The sequence below is a fragment of the Vanellus vanellus genome (assembly GCF_965231255.1).
Source record: "Vanellus vanellus genome assembly, chromosome: 1".
NCBI classification, from domain to species: Eukaryota; Metazoa; Chordata; class Aves; order Charadriiformes; family Charadriidae; genus Vanellus; species Vanellus vanellus.
In genome coordinates this window covers 88,909,133-88,926,710 of record NC_138905.1, presented here as the reverse complement: position 1 = coordinate 88,926,710, position 17,578 = coordinate 88,909,133, and the positions used below count along the sequence as shown (strand labels likewise).

The 17,578-nt window shown below is 39.7% G+C and overlaps 1 protein-coding gene across 1 annotated transcript; it reads left to right on the top strand.

Moving 5' to 3' along the window:
- Positions 1-6,992: 6,992 nt before the first annotated feature.
- CD86 (CD86 molecule) lies at positions 6,993-16,184 on the top strand (the record flags this gene model as incomplete). Its single annotated transcript, XM_082485645.1, has 7 exons — positions 6,993-7,057; positions 7,189-7,238; positions 8,507-8,848; positions 12,792-13,103; positions 15,129-15,263; positions 15,581-15,665; positions 16,073-16,184. The coding sequence occupies 7 exons, from the start codon at positions 6,993-6,995 to the stop codon at positions 16,182-16,184; spliced, it is 1,101 nt and encodes a 366-aa protein (XP_082341771.1).
- Between the last annotated feature and the right edge of the window lie 1,394 nt (positions 16,185-17,578).

Genomic DNA, 17,578 nt, shown 5'->3' with positions numbered 1-17,578 from the left:
GGTCTCATCCATCATTACTTTTGGTGACATTTTAGAGTGGGGGTAAAACACTCCTTCATCTCTGAATATCCTATGCACCTCTCCTGTTTTTCTTGTTAACTACAAGACTAAGTTGCAAGGAAGTAAAAAAACTGAAGCCTGTAAAAGTTCCTGGGTTTCAGATTTTTGCTGAACTTGTTTGGAAAACACTTACATTAGATCCAATTAGTTTTTAATCATTCTAGTTGAAGAAATTATTCTTTTGGCTGCTCTCACAGGAAACTTGAGTTAAAAGCAAATTATAGCACTCTGATTGCCACAGACTGGAGAAAAAACTTCCCCTTTCTCACTCATAGAAGCCTACTTCTCTATTTTTAATCAGAGCTGTTGAGTAGTTTGTCCTGGGCAAAGAAAGACATGTGTAAAGAAACTGATTTGGGATTCAGTTCTAATAATGTTTAATAGGCAATAGATACAGGATGGATTCTTCTCACCAGACAGCTCCTTTTCAAATGCCAGGTATAAACTGTAATTCAGACAAAATAGACTCAGGTGCGAATAATGTTTGATCTATGGCTGGCAAGAACAATTGCCGTCATTAAGCTGGGCTTTTATGCGGCTCACTGCATGCTTATAAGCCAACTTGAAACAAATCTTAATGGATGATAAAGTTGCAAGTTTTACTGAGCTGGCAGAATCAAAATGAGGTTGCAAGAGAAATCAAATTCCATGTAAATAAATTTGCAGTACGGGAAAATGAAGTTATCCATTTATCAAAGAATTATACATACAAATAGTCAAACACACAAACACAACTACTTTACCCAGTCATATAGAAAAATCAATTAGAACATGGCAAGCATAGAAGCTGTGGTAAAGGTATGATCTCAAATTTGTCTCATTTCTCACAAATGTTATGGAATCAGTCCTAATATCACCGTTCTTATATAACAATCAATTCAGCTGTATTTTTATTGTGTCATCGGATCTTAAATTAGCTTGGTGACTTTCAGCAGCAGAGTATTGGGGAAGGACAGACAGTTTTGTCTAATCTCACCAGAGAAACTTCAGTCCTTGCCAGCAAATCTATTTCCCATTCTATTAATATAAGACCTATTTAAGCAAATGAAAATGAATGGAATTTGCCAGCCTTATTCAAAAAGAGTTATTTCCTCAGGCAAAATCCAAGCAAAGGTTTTCTTGAAGACCAGGGCTACATGGCAGCTCAGGGACACAGGACACTGACGCTTGTGAGAGAATTAAATGTGCTTTTGAAAGAAGGGGGATTTCAACTTAAAAAGAGGAAGCTTCTTTTGGACAGAGGGTGCTTGCTGTAAGAAGTGCATATGTATTGGTGATAGGAAAGGGTTGATTTTCTGTGATCTGGGCTTTCTGCATATGGTGGAGGACAGGCACTGAGAACAGAGGAAAGAATGAACATTTCTGTTGTCGAGATCCATACTGGAGTATTTTGCTGCCTCTGAGACAGGAAGCCTGGAGAAAGAAATAAGGTACTCCCTAGTATTGTAATAATGCTTTCAATTGGTTTTGCTTTTTTATTTATCCAATAATGATTTGAGCAGTTACTGAGGCAAGCCTTTGTAATGCTCCTATAAACAAGTAGGAGCATACATTTGTAAAAATGTAATTGCTATTAGTAAAGTGACTCCACAGCTGCTCTCTATTTCATTTGAGTCACAGCTGCTAATCGTAGCAGCTTCACACATATCCCTTATTCCCTGGAGCAAGCTGACCAATCTATAGCAGAATGAGCCAGAGCCCATTCTATAGTGGCACCAGCACAATTATTTCCTGAATTGCTGGAGCAGAACATTTATAATCTGAAACTGGGCAAAAGGACCAAAGTGGATCTGCAGGGCGTTTTCTGATTATGCATGTTTTGAGCGCGGCAGTTGTAATTTACACCAGTAGATAGGAGAATCAGGGCCTTTCTTCCCAACTACTGTAAATCTGGTGGTTGAAGGGAGGCACCCAAAATCAAAAGACAAAACCTCTTTCTTTAGCTTTGTAAATCAGTTAATGTGCCATGAGAAGCACTGTGAGGACATCAGTATGTGTCCCCAGAGTGATTTCTGCACTAGAACTGAGAGCAGGAGTGCTTGGCTCACTTAACTGTACTTCTCAATATCACATCTTCATTTAATAATTGAAATTAATTTTTTGCAAGAAAAAGTAGCCTCCGATCAGTGATCCTGCTGTTTAAGAAACAATATGAGGTTTGTGTCACGTGCCCAGCTGCTCTGGAAAGAGACTTAGTGAAAATAAAGAATGTAATACCTGAGGGCTGAGCACATAATATATTGTATGGGTGCTAATCCTTGTTAGGCATTTTTGGGTATAGGTTAAGAATCAACTACAGATTCATCCTTTTGTGTACGGTACATCTCTTGCCATCAGAGGTGCCCTGCAAACTGCTGTTTGTGGTGAGGCCTGTACTGCGTTGTGTAGCCATGCTGCCATTTCCAGGCAAAGTGTCCTGTGCAGAAGCAGGAGGCTCAGAAGAGGGACAACCTGGCAGTGGGCATTTGAATTCCCTCTTCTGTGCAATGACTCGAGGAAACTGCAGCAACTGACTGGTCTGTTAATCAGCTGGCATCTCTAAATTGTAACCTGCGTGGGAAGAGGGGTGTGCTCCTTTTGTGTTTCGTTGCAAAGTCAAAGTGTGATCTGGTGAGAAGTAAATCTGGCAATTGCTATTTCCCAGCTGACAAGTTTGCTTGACCAAACTTGAGGCAAGAGTGAGGGCTGGGAAAGCAGGGTAGACATCACCTGATGTGGTACTTGGGATGCAGAAGTGGTTCAACCAACTTGCCAGTTCTGTGGCCAGATGTATCTTAGAGTGTGGAAAAATATGTCAGCCTGACCTGTCCTTTAGGTGGAACTCTGAATAAACCCACAGCTAATCCCAACAAATGTCTCATTCTGGTTGATGACGTTCTTCCCCTCTGAATTTCCCCCACAGTTTCACTTGCGTGGAGTACATGTTCGTGTCCTACGATTTGTGCTGTGGGACTGTGCATCGTTAAGCAGTTGCTTGTGCTCTCTTTCAGAGATATCCTCCCTTTAGTTGTGGATGAAGAATTCTGCTTGCAAAGGCAGTGGAATGCTCCATGATCTTTGGACTAAAGGTATTATTTAAATTATTGGTGTTTTTTAATTGTTATTAAAAGAGCAGTTTCTGGATGTTAGAGCAAAGTGACCCCAGAATCATATAGAAAGTCATCATTCTCCCGAATATCTTAGATATAATAAAAGGATGTTACTGAAAGAGGGGATAGTGGGAAGGAATAAAAAATGCATTCAGAAATCAAAAATTAGGGAGACAGAGTTTGGTTTTTTTCTAATGTAATAACAACATAATAAAACAGCAAGCCCAGATTTTTTAAATGTAACTTGGAGTAAAAGAATGAGCAATAGAAAAAGGTTAGCAATTGATTAAAATAGTGCCACTTTCTAACTGGAGAAACAGATAGGAAACACAAGTTGCCTGGGTAATGGTATGTTTTTAAAATAAGTCCCTTGTCAGATATTTATGTGGTTGTATGGCGTAGTATTTTGGGTTGGGGGCATCCTAGAATTCTCTGACCTTGCCACGTTAAGGGAATTTTCTTAAGTTGTGATTTCCTTTGATACCACTTGTTCAAATCAACCTGTGCTTACAACATGGGAGAAGGCTGGTAAATGTATTTAATCACAATTTCATTTAGAAGTATTTAGGATAGCTTTCAGGTCAGCAGTGAAAAGTTTTAGTCACAGATGTCCTCACTCCAGGAGGTTCATGGAGCTACTCAGTGTTGCACCAAGTGGAAATTTTAGAAAAATTCCCTACACTAGAAAAGTCAAAAGAGTAGGTTACTAGTTCAGGGGCCAGTTTTGTTTTGAATTCATCATGAAACGTGGGGGAGGAGAGTCTTCCCATAGAAGATGGGTACCTGATGTAAGAAAATAAACTAACTACATGTAAGAACATGTAAAGAAGGAACATTTTGAAAGGAACTGAAGGGCAGTGAAGGAAATTAGAAGTCAAAGAGCACAGATTCGACAGTGTCTTTCAAAAAATAATGACTACATCCAAAAATGAAAACAGGAAAAAAGAGAGCAAATGAAAATCCGGGCAAGCACACCAGATACAAAACTCTTGTTTACTCCAAGACCTTCACACTTCACTGTGCATATTGGGTTTTCACACGCTGGATTCACATGCTGGATTGGGAGGAACAAGAGAGAGAAAGCACAAGCCAATATCAGAATAAGTCACACAGGGCTTTCTGGCAGTTGGGAAGTTGCCTCTTTTTCCTGAACATCGATCTTAGAGTTCTTCAGGGAAGGAATCTGCCTGTACTCAGCCAAGTGGGAACTGCCTCATGACTTTTCTCAGACTGGTTTGTGCCAAACCAAAACAGTCATGAATAGGGCCAGTAAAGTGCATGTACTCATATGGTTTCTTCTCCTTTTAGTGATTGGACTACAGAGACAGTAAATAAAGGGCTGAGTGTGACTACTGGCTGCATACTGACATAATTTCAATTAACATACTTCTCCATTTTTCATCTCTGACATCCACACAATTTGTAATTGTGAGTCATGGGGACACCTCCAGAAATGGCTGACAAAGCCTCAAAAGGCAAGACAGACACATAGTGCTAGCCTTATTGAACAAGGGAAACTGGTTACCTCCTCGTGGACTGACCTTACATAATTCTGGATGTCAGAGATAATTTTTAAGCCCTGGGTCTTCAAACTACTCCCATCTCATCAGTTACCACTGGCATCATGAAAAAGTGCCACTTCCACAGCTGGATGCAGCCAGCATGTGAACAGAAAAAAATGTACATCCATACACAGGCCCAGAATGCTCTGAAGTGGAGCAGAGTGCTCACTCATGCTCACGCATGAAGACGGCAGTTTGGTCTGCACCATTTGCCAGAAGTGGGCCATACCCTGAAGCAAAGTCTATCTTTCCCATCTTACCTAGTCCCCTTTGACTGCTGAACAATTCTGGGACATAACCAGACTTTCAATGGCCTGCAGTGATAAAGGAGACTAGAACACAGAATGAGTACTGAATATGCAAAAGAAATGGTGTATAATAGCCAACACAGAGACTGTGTAATTCTCCTTCCTCCCCTCAGTCTTCTGGACACTGGCTCCACGGATGTGCATTTGCTGGTTAAGGGCATCTTGTAAAAAAGGGAAAGAGAAGCTGTTTGCAGCACTGAAGTTTTAGTGGCCAGATTCATGATTCAGCAACTCTCTATAAAGCAGCTCACGTAAGAGAAGCAACTTGTCACACTCAGTGACCACCCTCTGCAGGAAATGTGGGTGTACATCCCTCTGCAGCCTCACAGGATCCTTCTTCACGCAGCCATCCACAGCAACATGCCTTCTCCTGGAAGACAGCAGCCAGGAAACCATGTAGGATCTTTGAGACTTCTGTCCTCACAGCTTCAAATCCAACCCATAAAGAAAGGCAAGCAATGTTATCTGGTATTTTTGCCTGAGTTTTATTTTTCTCTCACACTCATAATTTCAGTTCCGGTTTTGGTCTTTGCTGCTGTGAGCCAGTCAATGCAAAACATGCCTAGCTATAGCAGTACACTCTCTCTACTTCACTTATGTTTCCAGTTGCTAAATTATTTTAATTTCTACTCTTACACACTTGCACTGGATCAAAAAAATAGGGCTATCCTTTTTTCTTTACTTGACTGGAAGCAAAAATTCTTATTCACAGGGGGGTAATAAGATTGCTGAGAAGGAATTTCTGTCGTTTTCAGTGGGTTGGCACAGGCAATTTTATTTAGGCAACCAGTTGTGTGGTTTAATTCAGTGGGGCCCAGCCTAGGAGGAAAACCCTTTGATAAACGTTCACCATGTAGTAGGGTGGCCGGAGCAGAAAGAGAATGACCTCTGTCTACAACAATGGAATCTGTACAAGCCCTCCCTTCTCTTCTGCCAAAGAAAATTATCTATATCCTCTGAGACATTTGGGCTTCTTTCTCCCCTTTCCTAAGAAAAGGCAGGATGAATCTGGTCTGGAAAACATATCATTCACAGTTCTGTTTGTTACAATACATACACAAAAAAACATGTCAGCAGACTGAGGGGAATTCTATATTAAGCAGAAGGAGAGACTCTTGCTCCCAGAGATCTGGGGTAAAGGTAAAGCCCAAAGTGTACCAGCTTAAAATAAAACATGATAAAAAATGGGAAAACATCAGGAAGCTGTACTACCAGTCAGGACAGCAGACAGCCATCTCACTGTATGAGAGCTGAGGAGGTTTTACATCTGCTCCAGCAACAGAATTCTTTGGAGCTGTTTAGTGGAAAGTAAAGGACCTTGACAGGGGTGGTGTGAAGACTTCTTCCAAATACATGGAAAAGGCACAGGCAAAACATAAAGGCATGGCTAAAATGCAAACCAGCAACCACAGGCCAGTCAAACACAGGTGCTGTTCTCTCACTGGTGCATGGGAATGACATTTGGCTGTTTAACAGGATTATAAGCCCTTGTTCTACATGAACCAAAGCAGCCATAGAAGTGTTTTGCTTATGAGATGAGTCACAGGGTTTTTTCCTTTTTTTTCTAAACAGATACCAGTTTTTCTTGACCACAAATTATGTGCTGTTTAGCCTTAGCTTTTTAAACCATATAGGATTTCTCTCAGTTATCTTCTACTGTTGTGAGGGAAAGGTTCCAGTTACCAAACTGAAGGTCACACACTTCTTCACTTCTGGTAGCTGACATCATCGCTCTGTCTCCCCCACCTCCTCCTTCTGTGTCACCCTTTCCTCCCCCTCTACTTTCAATTCCCCCATCTTCTTCCCCACACTGCCAGGCCAAGCATGCTCCCCATTCCTCATTCCTCTGCACCAGACATCTCAGGTACTCATGCTGTCCTTTGCACTCCGGGGTCTCTGTGTTCCTTCTATGGCATACCCTGTCTGCAGTAATCTTCTGCCACATCACCTACTCTGTAAATCAGAGATCTGTAATGGCATGCTTGTTGCTAAAGGCTGTGAAGCACACAGAAGTCCTTGCACCAGTCCATGGGAAAAGGTGAGATTAACTTTCTCGATAGTCTCTCTCTTGCTAAAACTTTTTGTTTCACCACTTCTTTGTGAGTACTGGAGAAGGTACTGGAGTGTTTTCAACCTCTAATATATTTCTTACATTTTTCCTTCTTACAGCATCATGGAGTTCTGCGTATTCTTCCTTTACTCTATGATACTTCTCCCAGGTAAAAGGCGCATTTTTAATTGTAAAACCAGTTTTGATTATTATGTGTCCTGCTATGTGATACTTTCTCATCCACTACGAAGCTTATTCCTTAGTAGTAATTAATCATTTCTGTTGCTCAATCGAGGTCATATAGCCTATGTGACATGTATTTAAATTGTGTGCAGGGACTCCATAAAATATAGAGTAAGTACTTTCTCTCTTCAACTTTATATCTTTACATTACACTTATTTTATGCTGCGCTTAAATTTTCAATTTGAATCTATCTTTAAAATGTGTATATATCACCTCTGTATATCATAGAGGAGAGCAGTATTAAACTGAAAACTGACAGTTTGATATGGGACAACTGGAGTTTTAGGCAGCCACGAAGATCATTTTGCAGTCTCGTGCTCTGGAGAAGCAGTCAAAACTTTGCACCAGGAGAGAGCCTGTAAATCTTCTCCTCCTTTTGAACACAGCAGAGGTGTTTGTATCTTCTGGGACAGAGGACTGCATTTCTCATTCCAAGAAAAACCTGTCCTCTCAGCCCATCGCCACCCATAATAACGCATACATACACTCATAAAAGCGGGAGAAAAATCATCCCTTGTGTAATACAGTTCATGCTTTCTTTGCATGAAGGCGTAATTGTGTTTATTGACTATTTCTGTTAACAAGATCAGCAACAGAACAGTTAAATCTGACATTTAATATCTCATTAAACTCTAGATTAATTACAGAACAGTTAAATCTGACATTTAATTTGTCATTAAACTTTAGATTCATTCTTCAGTGAGACTGAAAGTGTTCACCTGTTTCTGACCTTCTGGTCATACATTCCCTAGGCACCAACATTTACCACACAGTGTGCACCTTACATTTTCTTCAGAACTGCAATGCTGTATTATTTTATTAGGAGAATGAACTCAACTTTTTAAAAAGAAATTGTGCAACTATCTCATTTGTGGCAGACTCTCATTACACTCAGGATGCCTGCATATAGGTTTTCTAAAATATAGAGGCTCACAACATCTGTGTGCTAGGCCTCCCTTGGAAAGTAAAATATAGGAAGAAAAATAAGAAGTAGTTTTATGACCTGAACTCCACAAGACTAAGTGAGTCAGTTTGAAGAACTATGTGTCCTGTCATATCTAGTGGGAGAATTTGTGTCTGAATGCTGGCGTTTTTATTGCTACTGTTGTTAAGTGTTGCCTCTGTGAGTGCAAATACTTGGTATTCTTTTGTAGTTTTTAGAAATCTTAATTTCTTCTCTCTCTTTGTCTAAGGTATTGCTGCCAGTGTGCATCAGGTGAAGTCATTTCTCAATCACACTGCATACCTATCCTGCTATTTCCCAAACTCTCAGAAAACTGACATAAAGGATTTAAGAGTTTTTTGGCAAAAAGGCACTGATGACGTGGTGCACGAAGTATACTATGGCCAAGAAAAACTTGATAACCTTAGTCCTAAATATATAAATCGCACCAAGATGGATATGGACAAATGGACCTTGCAATTGTTAAATGCAGGAATTGTGGATGAGGGACAGTATACATGTATTATACAGCACAGAGATAAAGGATCGCCAAAGGTCATACACACATCTGAGTGCTTACTGCACATTATTGGTAAGTAATCTCTTCTAATTGTCATCTGCCCTGGGGTTTTTTTGGGAATTCTCTGTCCCTTTCTTCAGTCCAGAAAGGTGCAGTGATGGCCCCAAACCACTGAAAATGTACCTGCACTGGAGCAGAATTTCTAAAGACGGATAAAAGCATTCTCAACAGAAAATCCTCAGCTCTGAATGAAAAGTACTCAGGTGGAGGCAATCAGAAGTAGTAGAAGATGAGGCAATAATTTGCTTAATATTGCATCATTCCCAATTCTCACCCTGTCATACTTTAGCGTGAAAACCATTCTGTCTTCTTCCTCTTGCCTCCTGCAAGTTTTATGGCTTTTAGGACTCTGGAAAATACACTTCTTTATTTGCATCTGATGCACTACCTTCTATTAAAACTAGCAGTAGTTATCATTGTTGGTGGTAAATTACAATTGAAACGTAACAAGATTTCTGCAAACACCCAGCTATTTTATGATCATATAAATCACAGGGAAAATAAAGAAAAGAGCAGCTCATATGTGGAGGAGTAGAAATTCATATGTTCAGTTAAAGGAAGACTGAAAATATCTCTGAAGAAAAAAATGCATGCTTTGATGAGATTCAACCTGATTTCTTGCATGGGAATGGAAGTGAGGAAGCAATCTTTTCCTAATATTTTCTAATATTTTTAGTAATTCCTAATATATTTTCCTAATGTTTTTTTATTTTATTTTAAACTGTTCTGTTAGTAACCTTTGTCTGTATGCCTGTGTTCTCTCTTCCACTATGATAGTGCTAGTCATTAATAATAGCTTCTAACTTCTACTGCTGTGTTCAGGCTTCAGCATACTGCTTCAAAAGAGAACAAGCCATGTGTAACAGCAGTCAAAAACAGAGTACCAGGACATCTGAGCCTATTTAGCTTTGTGCTACCAGCAAGCGTTCCCTCAATCCACAGACAGAAAACCTAGATTGTTAATTTTGATTCTCCCAGAATCTACTTGACAAGTATTTTCAGCAAAGCTTTAGAACTCAGAAGTTCATAATGTGCACTCAGTATCAAGGCCTCCAATTTAAGAGATGCTTAGCATCAACTTTTCAGTTAATTCAAGCTGTTAAATCAGTTATCAGCTTAGCCAACACCTGAGCAATACATTGTAGAAGTCTCATACTTAGGCACTAAAATTCTTACAGACCTTCTAAGGTTTAACTTAGGAAGACTGTTTTAAACTATTTGCTGCTGTATTCCTTCCAAATGACTCTTTGTTCAATAAGCTCCCAAAGGAAGGAGCAGCATAAAATAATGTTTAAAAAAAAAAACACCTTAAAAATAATTAGAAGAAAAATACAAATGTTGAAATGTACTTGTGCTTACCTACTGTTTCGTAATTAGATTCTCATATCATACGTGGAGGGTTTTTTGTAGTATGGTGTGTGACACTTAAAATGGACATAAGAAAGACTGAGTGCTGTACAAGAACGACAGGGCAGTCAGACGAAGCTATCTAGATCCCTTGCTGACCAAGCCCATTCAGAAATACTGAGGTACCTTCTAATACAGTTTACAGGTGTTATTTATACATATTACATTAGGAAAATATACGGATAGATATATATGTGTTATACGTATTATGTACAGCCAGGATGATTTCTATAAGAACAATGAACACAGGTCATTCTCCAGAAAGAAGGGAGGGTTTCACAATGGAAGAAGCTTCACAAAGAGCTTTGGCTCTTAAAACAGGCAAGGAAGGGACCATGGTGACAAGCAGCTTAACTGGAAATTCTGCTGCCATAGCATGGCTCTAGTGCTTCCTCTGGATGGATCAATAAGGGAAGTAGGTGAGACTAGGGAACCTATTTCAAAATATGGGCTATTCAAAGAGTTGGGGGTAAAACCGGTATCAGAATAGACAAAGTTTGCATCCTCATTTTAAATGGGATGTTGAAAATCTTTAAAGCGTGAAGAAAAGCTCTACTAGATTTATCTGAAGGCTGGAAAAAATACAGTCCAACTGGAGACATTAAAAGATTGATCTGATTACCTTATCATGCAGAAGACAGAAGAGTCTTGTTTTCAGAGTGTGGGAATCTGAAATACGCATAAAATACTGGATATTAAAAAAAAGGCTAATTAATTCAGTGAAGATATAAAAACAGTTAGTGGCTGGAAGCAAGTGAGAAGCAAGGCACATTGTCAGTTTAGAAAACAACAAAACCAGGTAAGGTAATTAAGCCATTGAGAAAAATATCAAGGGCTTGATAGATCTGCTGTCTCTTGAGGTATTTAAATCTAAGCCCATAGCCTTTTTGGAAGACATGTTATCTTTAAATAAAAAAGACTTCCTGAAACATGGTTTTCTGTTAGCAATACAAAGCTCACATATACGTAGCATGCACCCTGCATGCAACCAACATCATTTTTCAGTAAATTGAGGTTCCGGAAGCTATGAAAACAGAAGTGCTTAGATCAGGGTATATTCTGCTATTTCCACTTGTTTACTGTCAATAAGATTGAAACTCTTAAATCACTTGACAATTTGGCAAATTTCACAGCCATAGATTACGTTCCTGCCCTCTTTATAAAATGCCAAGTAGAGAATAACTACTCCAGACCAGAAGCTGGTGTGAGCAGTCAGCTAAGTGAGTCAGACCTTGATGAGAAAGAGGAAGTTTAAGATTTCCTAAGGGAAAACTTAAGTAAATTTTGGGATGTAAAAAAGGTGGAGCTTTTCCCATTTTGAATTCACAGCCATGGACTCTCTTGGGTATTTAAGTGACTAAGCAAAATCCTTCTTTCTGTGTGTTGGCATACAGCAAATAAAAGCAACATCATATTTCTTCATCCATCCATATTAAGAATTCTCTGGGGTGAGGATTAGAGCCTGGATCCAACACACTGAGTGTGTGTGTAGAAGTCAGACACTCTTAGACTCATATTTTGCTAACAATCCTTTCCCCCTTCTCCAATATTTCTCCATATTGTCTTTAGTCCTATTGGCACTGAAGTAATGAAGTATTTTTAATGAAGTCTTGAGTTCATTTCTTGGGTTTTGTCGCTGTTTTGGTTTGTTGTTTGTTTTTTTTTTTAATTGCTGTATGCCAATGTGCAGTCAGTATTGTGTCTACGTTCCTTCCTTCTCCTTTTCCATTATAGTCTACTATTTCTATTATGATCTTTTAACCAAACAAATCCTGGTTGAGAATATAATTTAATAGAGAGTATTGGTTAAAAGCTTCCATTTATCGTTCATATTTTATGTTTAAATAATTCTTTCCAATCCTGTTTCACTATTTCTTGCCGGGTAAACTTGACTCTCTAAAAAAACAGCTATGTTTTTCATTGAATGGGATGTCTGTCCAACGACACAAAGTAAAAGAACTTGTACTATAGTCACTTCCACACAAAAAGCCAAGCTAAGGGAGGTATACTATCAAGTTAAGAAGTGAATTACTTTATATGCTTCAAAATGATTACTCATAATGCTGACAGACACCAAGGATATTTCTACCGATGACAGCACTAGACCTCCAACTTACCCCATCTGAAGTCCCTCAGATGATTTCTTTCTCTGCGTTTCACAGTTAGAAATTTGTGGTTTTCCCCTTACCTAATCAGGCGGTCAAGAGTAGGCAGCACCGTGTCCCGTTCCTATTTTGTGTGTAAGCACTGACCCACAAGCAGGCTGGGTTTGATTATTCTGAGGTGTCAATGAATCTAAAGGAGATGGGAGAGACAGAGGCCCATTGTCTGGCTGATCAGACTTATGTCCTTGAAACACCCTGAGGACAAGGAGCAGCAAGTCTGCATATACACCAAAAACATAACAATCCCTTCTTGGGACTCCCATTCTTTTCCTGAGAAAATTGTTTAGCCTTGCTTTTGCCAGAAAAATTGCAAATAATTGGCTGGAACTGTCACGGGATGTAGTATGTCTGACTCATGATGCTTTCTCTTTGATCTGTTTCAGCTAACTACAGTCAACCTGAGATAGCATGGCTGCACACTGGGGAACTAAAGCCCAACGAATACTTGAATCTTTCCTGTTCTTCCAGTGGAGGTTATCCAGAGCCCAGGCAGATAACTTGGCTAATTTCACATGGAAACACAACACGCAGGCTTACACATCACATGGATGTCTCACAGGATGCTGTAACAAAGCTATATAATGTTACTAGCAAGCTGAATATCACTGTTCCTAGGAACATCCTCACTAATATCAGCTGCTTGCTTCACCTTGGAGAACAGCTGGGGAGCATTGTCTCAGTGCCACTACTCATTGGTGAGTCTCCATCCACCCATTCTGATCTTTGCAAGGGTAGAAGCAGGGCACACTGCAGTAGAGCTGATCACAGATAGCAGCATAGTCAAGGCAGTGTATGTTCTCCATCCTGTTCACCAACAGGCATGGCCACCAAATTCCCTCTCCTTTCCGCATGGGAAGTCTTATTAAGCAAGGAGAGGGCTCAGAGAAGGAAGACTACTGCTACGCAATCCAAAACACAGCCCTGTTCATCCTCTCCCTAGATGCTGCTGCAGCAGCAACAAAGCAACCTGGATGTCTGGATTAGGTGGCAACCAGTCTCAGGAGGTGACATTTAGCTGTTAAGAGAGGTTGCAGCTTCACAGAATCAGAGAACTGTTGAGGTTGGAAGAGGCATATGGAGGTCACCTAGTTCAACCACTCTGCTCAAAACAGCATCAGCGGGTAGTGCAGGGCCTTACCCGGATGAGTTTTAAATGTCTCCCAGGATGGAGACTCCCCAGCCTCTCTCAGCAAACTGTGCCAGTGTTTGACCACCCTGACAGTAAAAAAGTTTTTTTCTGATGTTTAGGTGCTTGAGCTGCTATTCTTAATCATTCCCTAGAGAGAGGCAGAAGGATAAACAGAAGAATCCCTTGGACCAGATTCGGCTCACAAACTGCCAAATAGATTGTTCTGAGTTTAAGAGTAAAGACCATGAAACTTTGATTAGTCTTAGAAGCATTCCTGGCAGTTTTCATAACATTTGGCAGAAGGAAGTGCACATTCCAAAATGATTATTTTGGGATTTTTTTTTTCTCTGGGTTTGTGTCTTTTTTCAGACACTTCTTGCAAGAAGCAGCTGGGGAACCAAGTTCCAATAAGACCTTATTGCTGGATTATCTCAGGGTTCCACGTGACTGATCTTTTCTTTAAACTAAAGCTGTATTTTATTTATCTCCTGGGACAGGAAAACATCCTTTGACATATTTTTGTTCATAAGCTATGGGACAGTTCATTAAAATAAAGACAATTCCCACATGGCTTGCACATATCTCCTTTAGACAATGTTGAAGATGGAGAGCTGTGCTTCAACATGATGGGAACAGGGAACCAAGAGGGAAAGGTAGCATTGCAGGAAAGCCTACCAGGGTACTACGGGCATGCACTTCACTACTGCAAGATGTAAAAGAAGCTTTCCACTCATTCTCAAAAAAGTTCCACAGTGCAGTTTTCTTCATATAAATTTAGCTAAAGGGTTGAGTCTTCAATGCTAGATATGACAAACTACCTCTGATGTCCTTAAATTCTAGGATTTTCAAATAATAGTAAAATACAATACAGAAGTCTTCTGAGGTTTGCACAGCTCTACATGTTGCTCATGAGTGTTAACATGGCTATATTGGCTATATTAGCTATAATGCTCCATCCTCCTCTCCCCTATTCAATTCTTCTCCCCTCCCTGGCTTTATGAAAGTAGCCACCTGATAAGCAGCAATGGTGGGTAAGAACCTAGGAACCCCACATAAACAAAAGCTTTGTTTGGTGATAACTGAAGCTCTGTCAGTTGCTAACCCTAGCAACCAAAACCTCAAAAGCACAATAACCAGAAATAGAGGGAAACTCCTTTGCATTCCCTGCTACTTTCACATCCTTTACAGCCTTTCATTAGGCTTTGACCATCATTTCCAACAGATACCAAGTGGTAACATATCCCAGGTTCTTCAAACTTGCACAGTAGCAGTAGCACAGTTGCAGCCTTGTAGACTCTTGGATTAATCAAGTTGCTGATCTCTTACATGTTGCCCAAACTTCAGAAAGAGTACTTTGCCTTACTGTTGTTGAAGTGGCCATTAAGACTTGGTAGTTGTGCTAGTTGTTGGAAATGGAAATAAAGCAATGTGGATAGTGATTTACTGACACTATTAAAGCACTGTAAAAGCAAGGAATGATGAAGGCATTTCCCTAAACTTCTAATTCACATAACTTTGGGATAGATTGTTTAAGTTAATTGTCACCAAATTAAATCTTTGCTGTGTGTATCTCCCCTGTTTTCTTATTCAGAGATACAGGAAGAAGAAATGGAGCAAGTGAAGATAAATTTCTTTGGCCCACTTATAGCTGTCGTTATACTGATCATGCTTCTTCTGGGTTTTGCAATATTGAAGAAGAACAGAAATAGTTTATCTACCAACCAGAGTAAGTTATTACTTCTCATTCGGCTCTACTGTCCCTTAAGTCTCAGGCTTCATACTTTATAATCATCCTTTTAACTACGTTCAAGCTGCTGACAGAAAGTTAGGTTTCATGCTGGACTTAAGCTAAACTTCCTTGGACAATTTAGTTCCTTCAACAACCTAGTTCATCCAGCAGTAAGACAAAACATCTTTCTCCTCTCTTGTCCTGGGATCCACCTCTCCCTCTTCTTTGTGCTCTGTGAGACTGCTATAGCACCAGCTTACCACTTTTTCCTGCAGTTTCATCTTTTTTTCTTAATTATTGTGGTTTATTGGTAGATTTGTCTCCTAAGATCATTGAACTGTATAAATCTTTCTTGTCCATCACCATTTATAAGAAAGGTGGAGCTGGGGGAGGGATGAGGTGAGACTTCCGTCAAGTGCAAGTATCTCTGTCATCACAGAACTGAAGGATCCAAGGCATTGTTCTACCACAGGCTGCCCAACACTGGACTGGAAGAGTCATCTTGTACTAGGAACAGAATTTGACCTTTGCATTGCATTTCTCTATTTTGTTCCAAGACTAGGTCTCAGCAGCCCAGGGTTTATTCTGCATTGAAAGGATCCTCACACTGATATCAGAGTCTATCCTTCCCTGTAGCAAGAGGAAAATGCATTCCTCACAGTCAGTCCTGTTTCCTCACTAAGCCAAGCGTCCTGAGCCCCACCTCATTCTTTCTCCAAACCCTAAGATAATTGGACATTTACTATCAACTCTTTTCCAGGTCTTATTTCTCACATTTCTGTAAATCACATATTCATCTGTTTTAGGTGTCAGTCTAGCAGTCTAGAAGCTATCAAGCTTGAAACCAAGGCCATCAGCCATACTGCCGACTGGGAACCATCTCTGCACATAGCAAGGCTTGAGGTCCCATATTCTTAGATGCTCTGCCAGACAAGGATTCTCCCCAGATACCCCACAGAACAACATGCAACATTTTTGTCTGATGGCTGAAATCCACTGTCCAGTGTTGTCTGCTTTGATTTTTGCTCCAGAGTGGTAGTAAATATGATATTCTGCCTGTCTGCATTACTATCATTTTGCTCTATCTTTCATTACACACTGTGACATTGTAAAATCCTGAGACTCAATGAAGAAAGCAGAGCTGTGTGGGTTACAGAAGGGAATGTCTCAGAAATAGAAAGAGTTAGGCCACAATCTGTGAATCATAACCACCACTGGAAACATGATCAGAGGCAGACTATTAATCACGAGCCATAAACACTTTTGGCAGAGCCAGTGTGGCTTTGTACCAGTAACTTTCTTGTAAAGCTCCACAGCAGAAAGAGGAACTTCAGGGCACTTCCCCACTTTCTGAGAAAAGTTGTGCAATTCCTATCAGGCATTTGAAACTAGAAATCACCTGAAGTGAAGACTTGCTTTAAACATAATTTTGGGTTATCTTTTTTTTTTTTTTATTACCATCCAAGCTCAATATGCCCAATTAGTACCTCCACACTTTGTTCCTCTGTATTCTGACCAGATGCTGTACTAGTTGTTCAGGTGGATGCAGGGATAGAAAATGAAAGCATGAGGTATCATTCATATGTACATAAATCTAAATATACAAAATTAAGCCTAGCAGATAAGGAAAAAATATTATAGAAGTAGGTCATGTTTTCATTTGGTTGACTGTGTTCTCCTTTTCTTAATTTTGCTTCAAACCTCGAAGATAGAGCAATCTGTACACTATGGTATGCTCAACTATAGGAAGTAGTTTTACTTTCAGAAAGATTCTCTGATGTCACTCAAAATGTGCCAGTTCTCCAATCTTGAATGATCTCTGCACATTATGTTCTTCAACAGCATTGACATCTTTCAGGAGGAAGAATGCAGCAGAATTGAGACAAAATTCTTCTGAGGTCTTGATTGTGTTTGTAGGTCTGACATTTTCATCAAGAGCAGGGACATTAGCATCACATTCTCAAGACATTTTTCAGCTCAGAGTTGCAGTCTGAGGACATAAATTCTCTACAGTTTCTGCTGGGTATAAATATTCTTTTCTGTTAAATGATGTTGTGAGTTGCTAGATTCTACCACAATTTTTACTCCGTTTTCAAGTGTGTGACGGAATGTGCATGTCCTTTTGAGTTAGCTAAACCATTTGGGAGTCAGTTTATTAAGCTATTACACTAACATTCCGAATATTTTCATTCAGATTAATATCACTCAAATTTTATTAAAAGTTAAAGGTTTTATTTTTATGCAAATGTTTATATTTGCTAGCAATATTTAATGACTTATTAAAAGATGTCTTTTTCTGTGTTGGCGTTTTA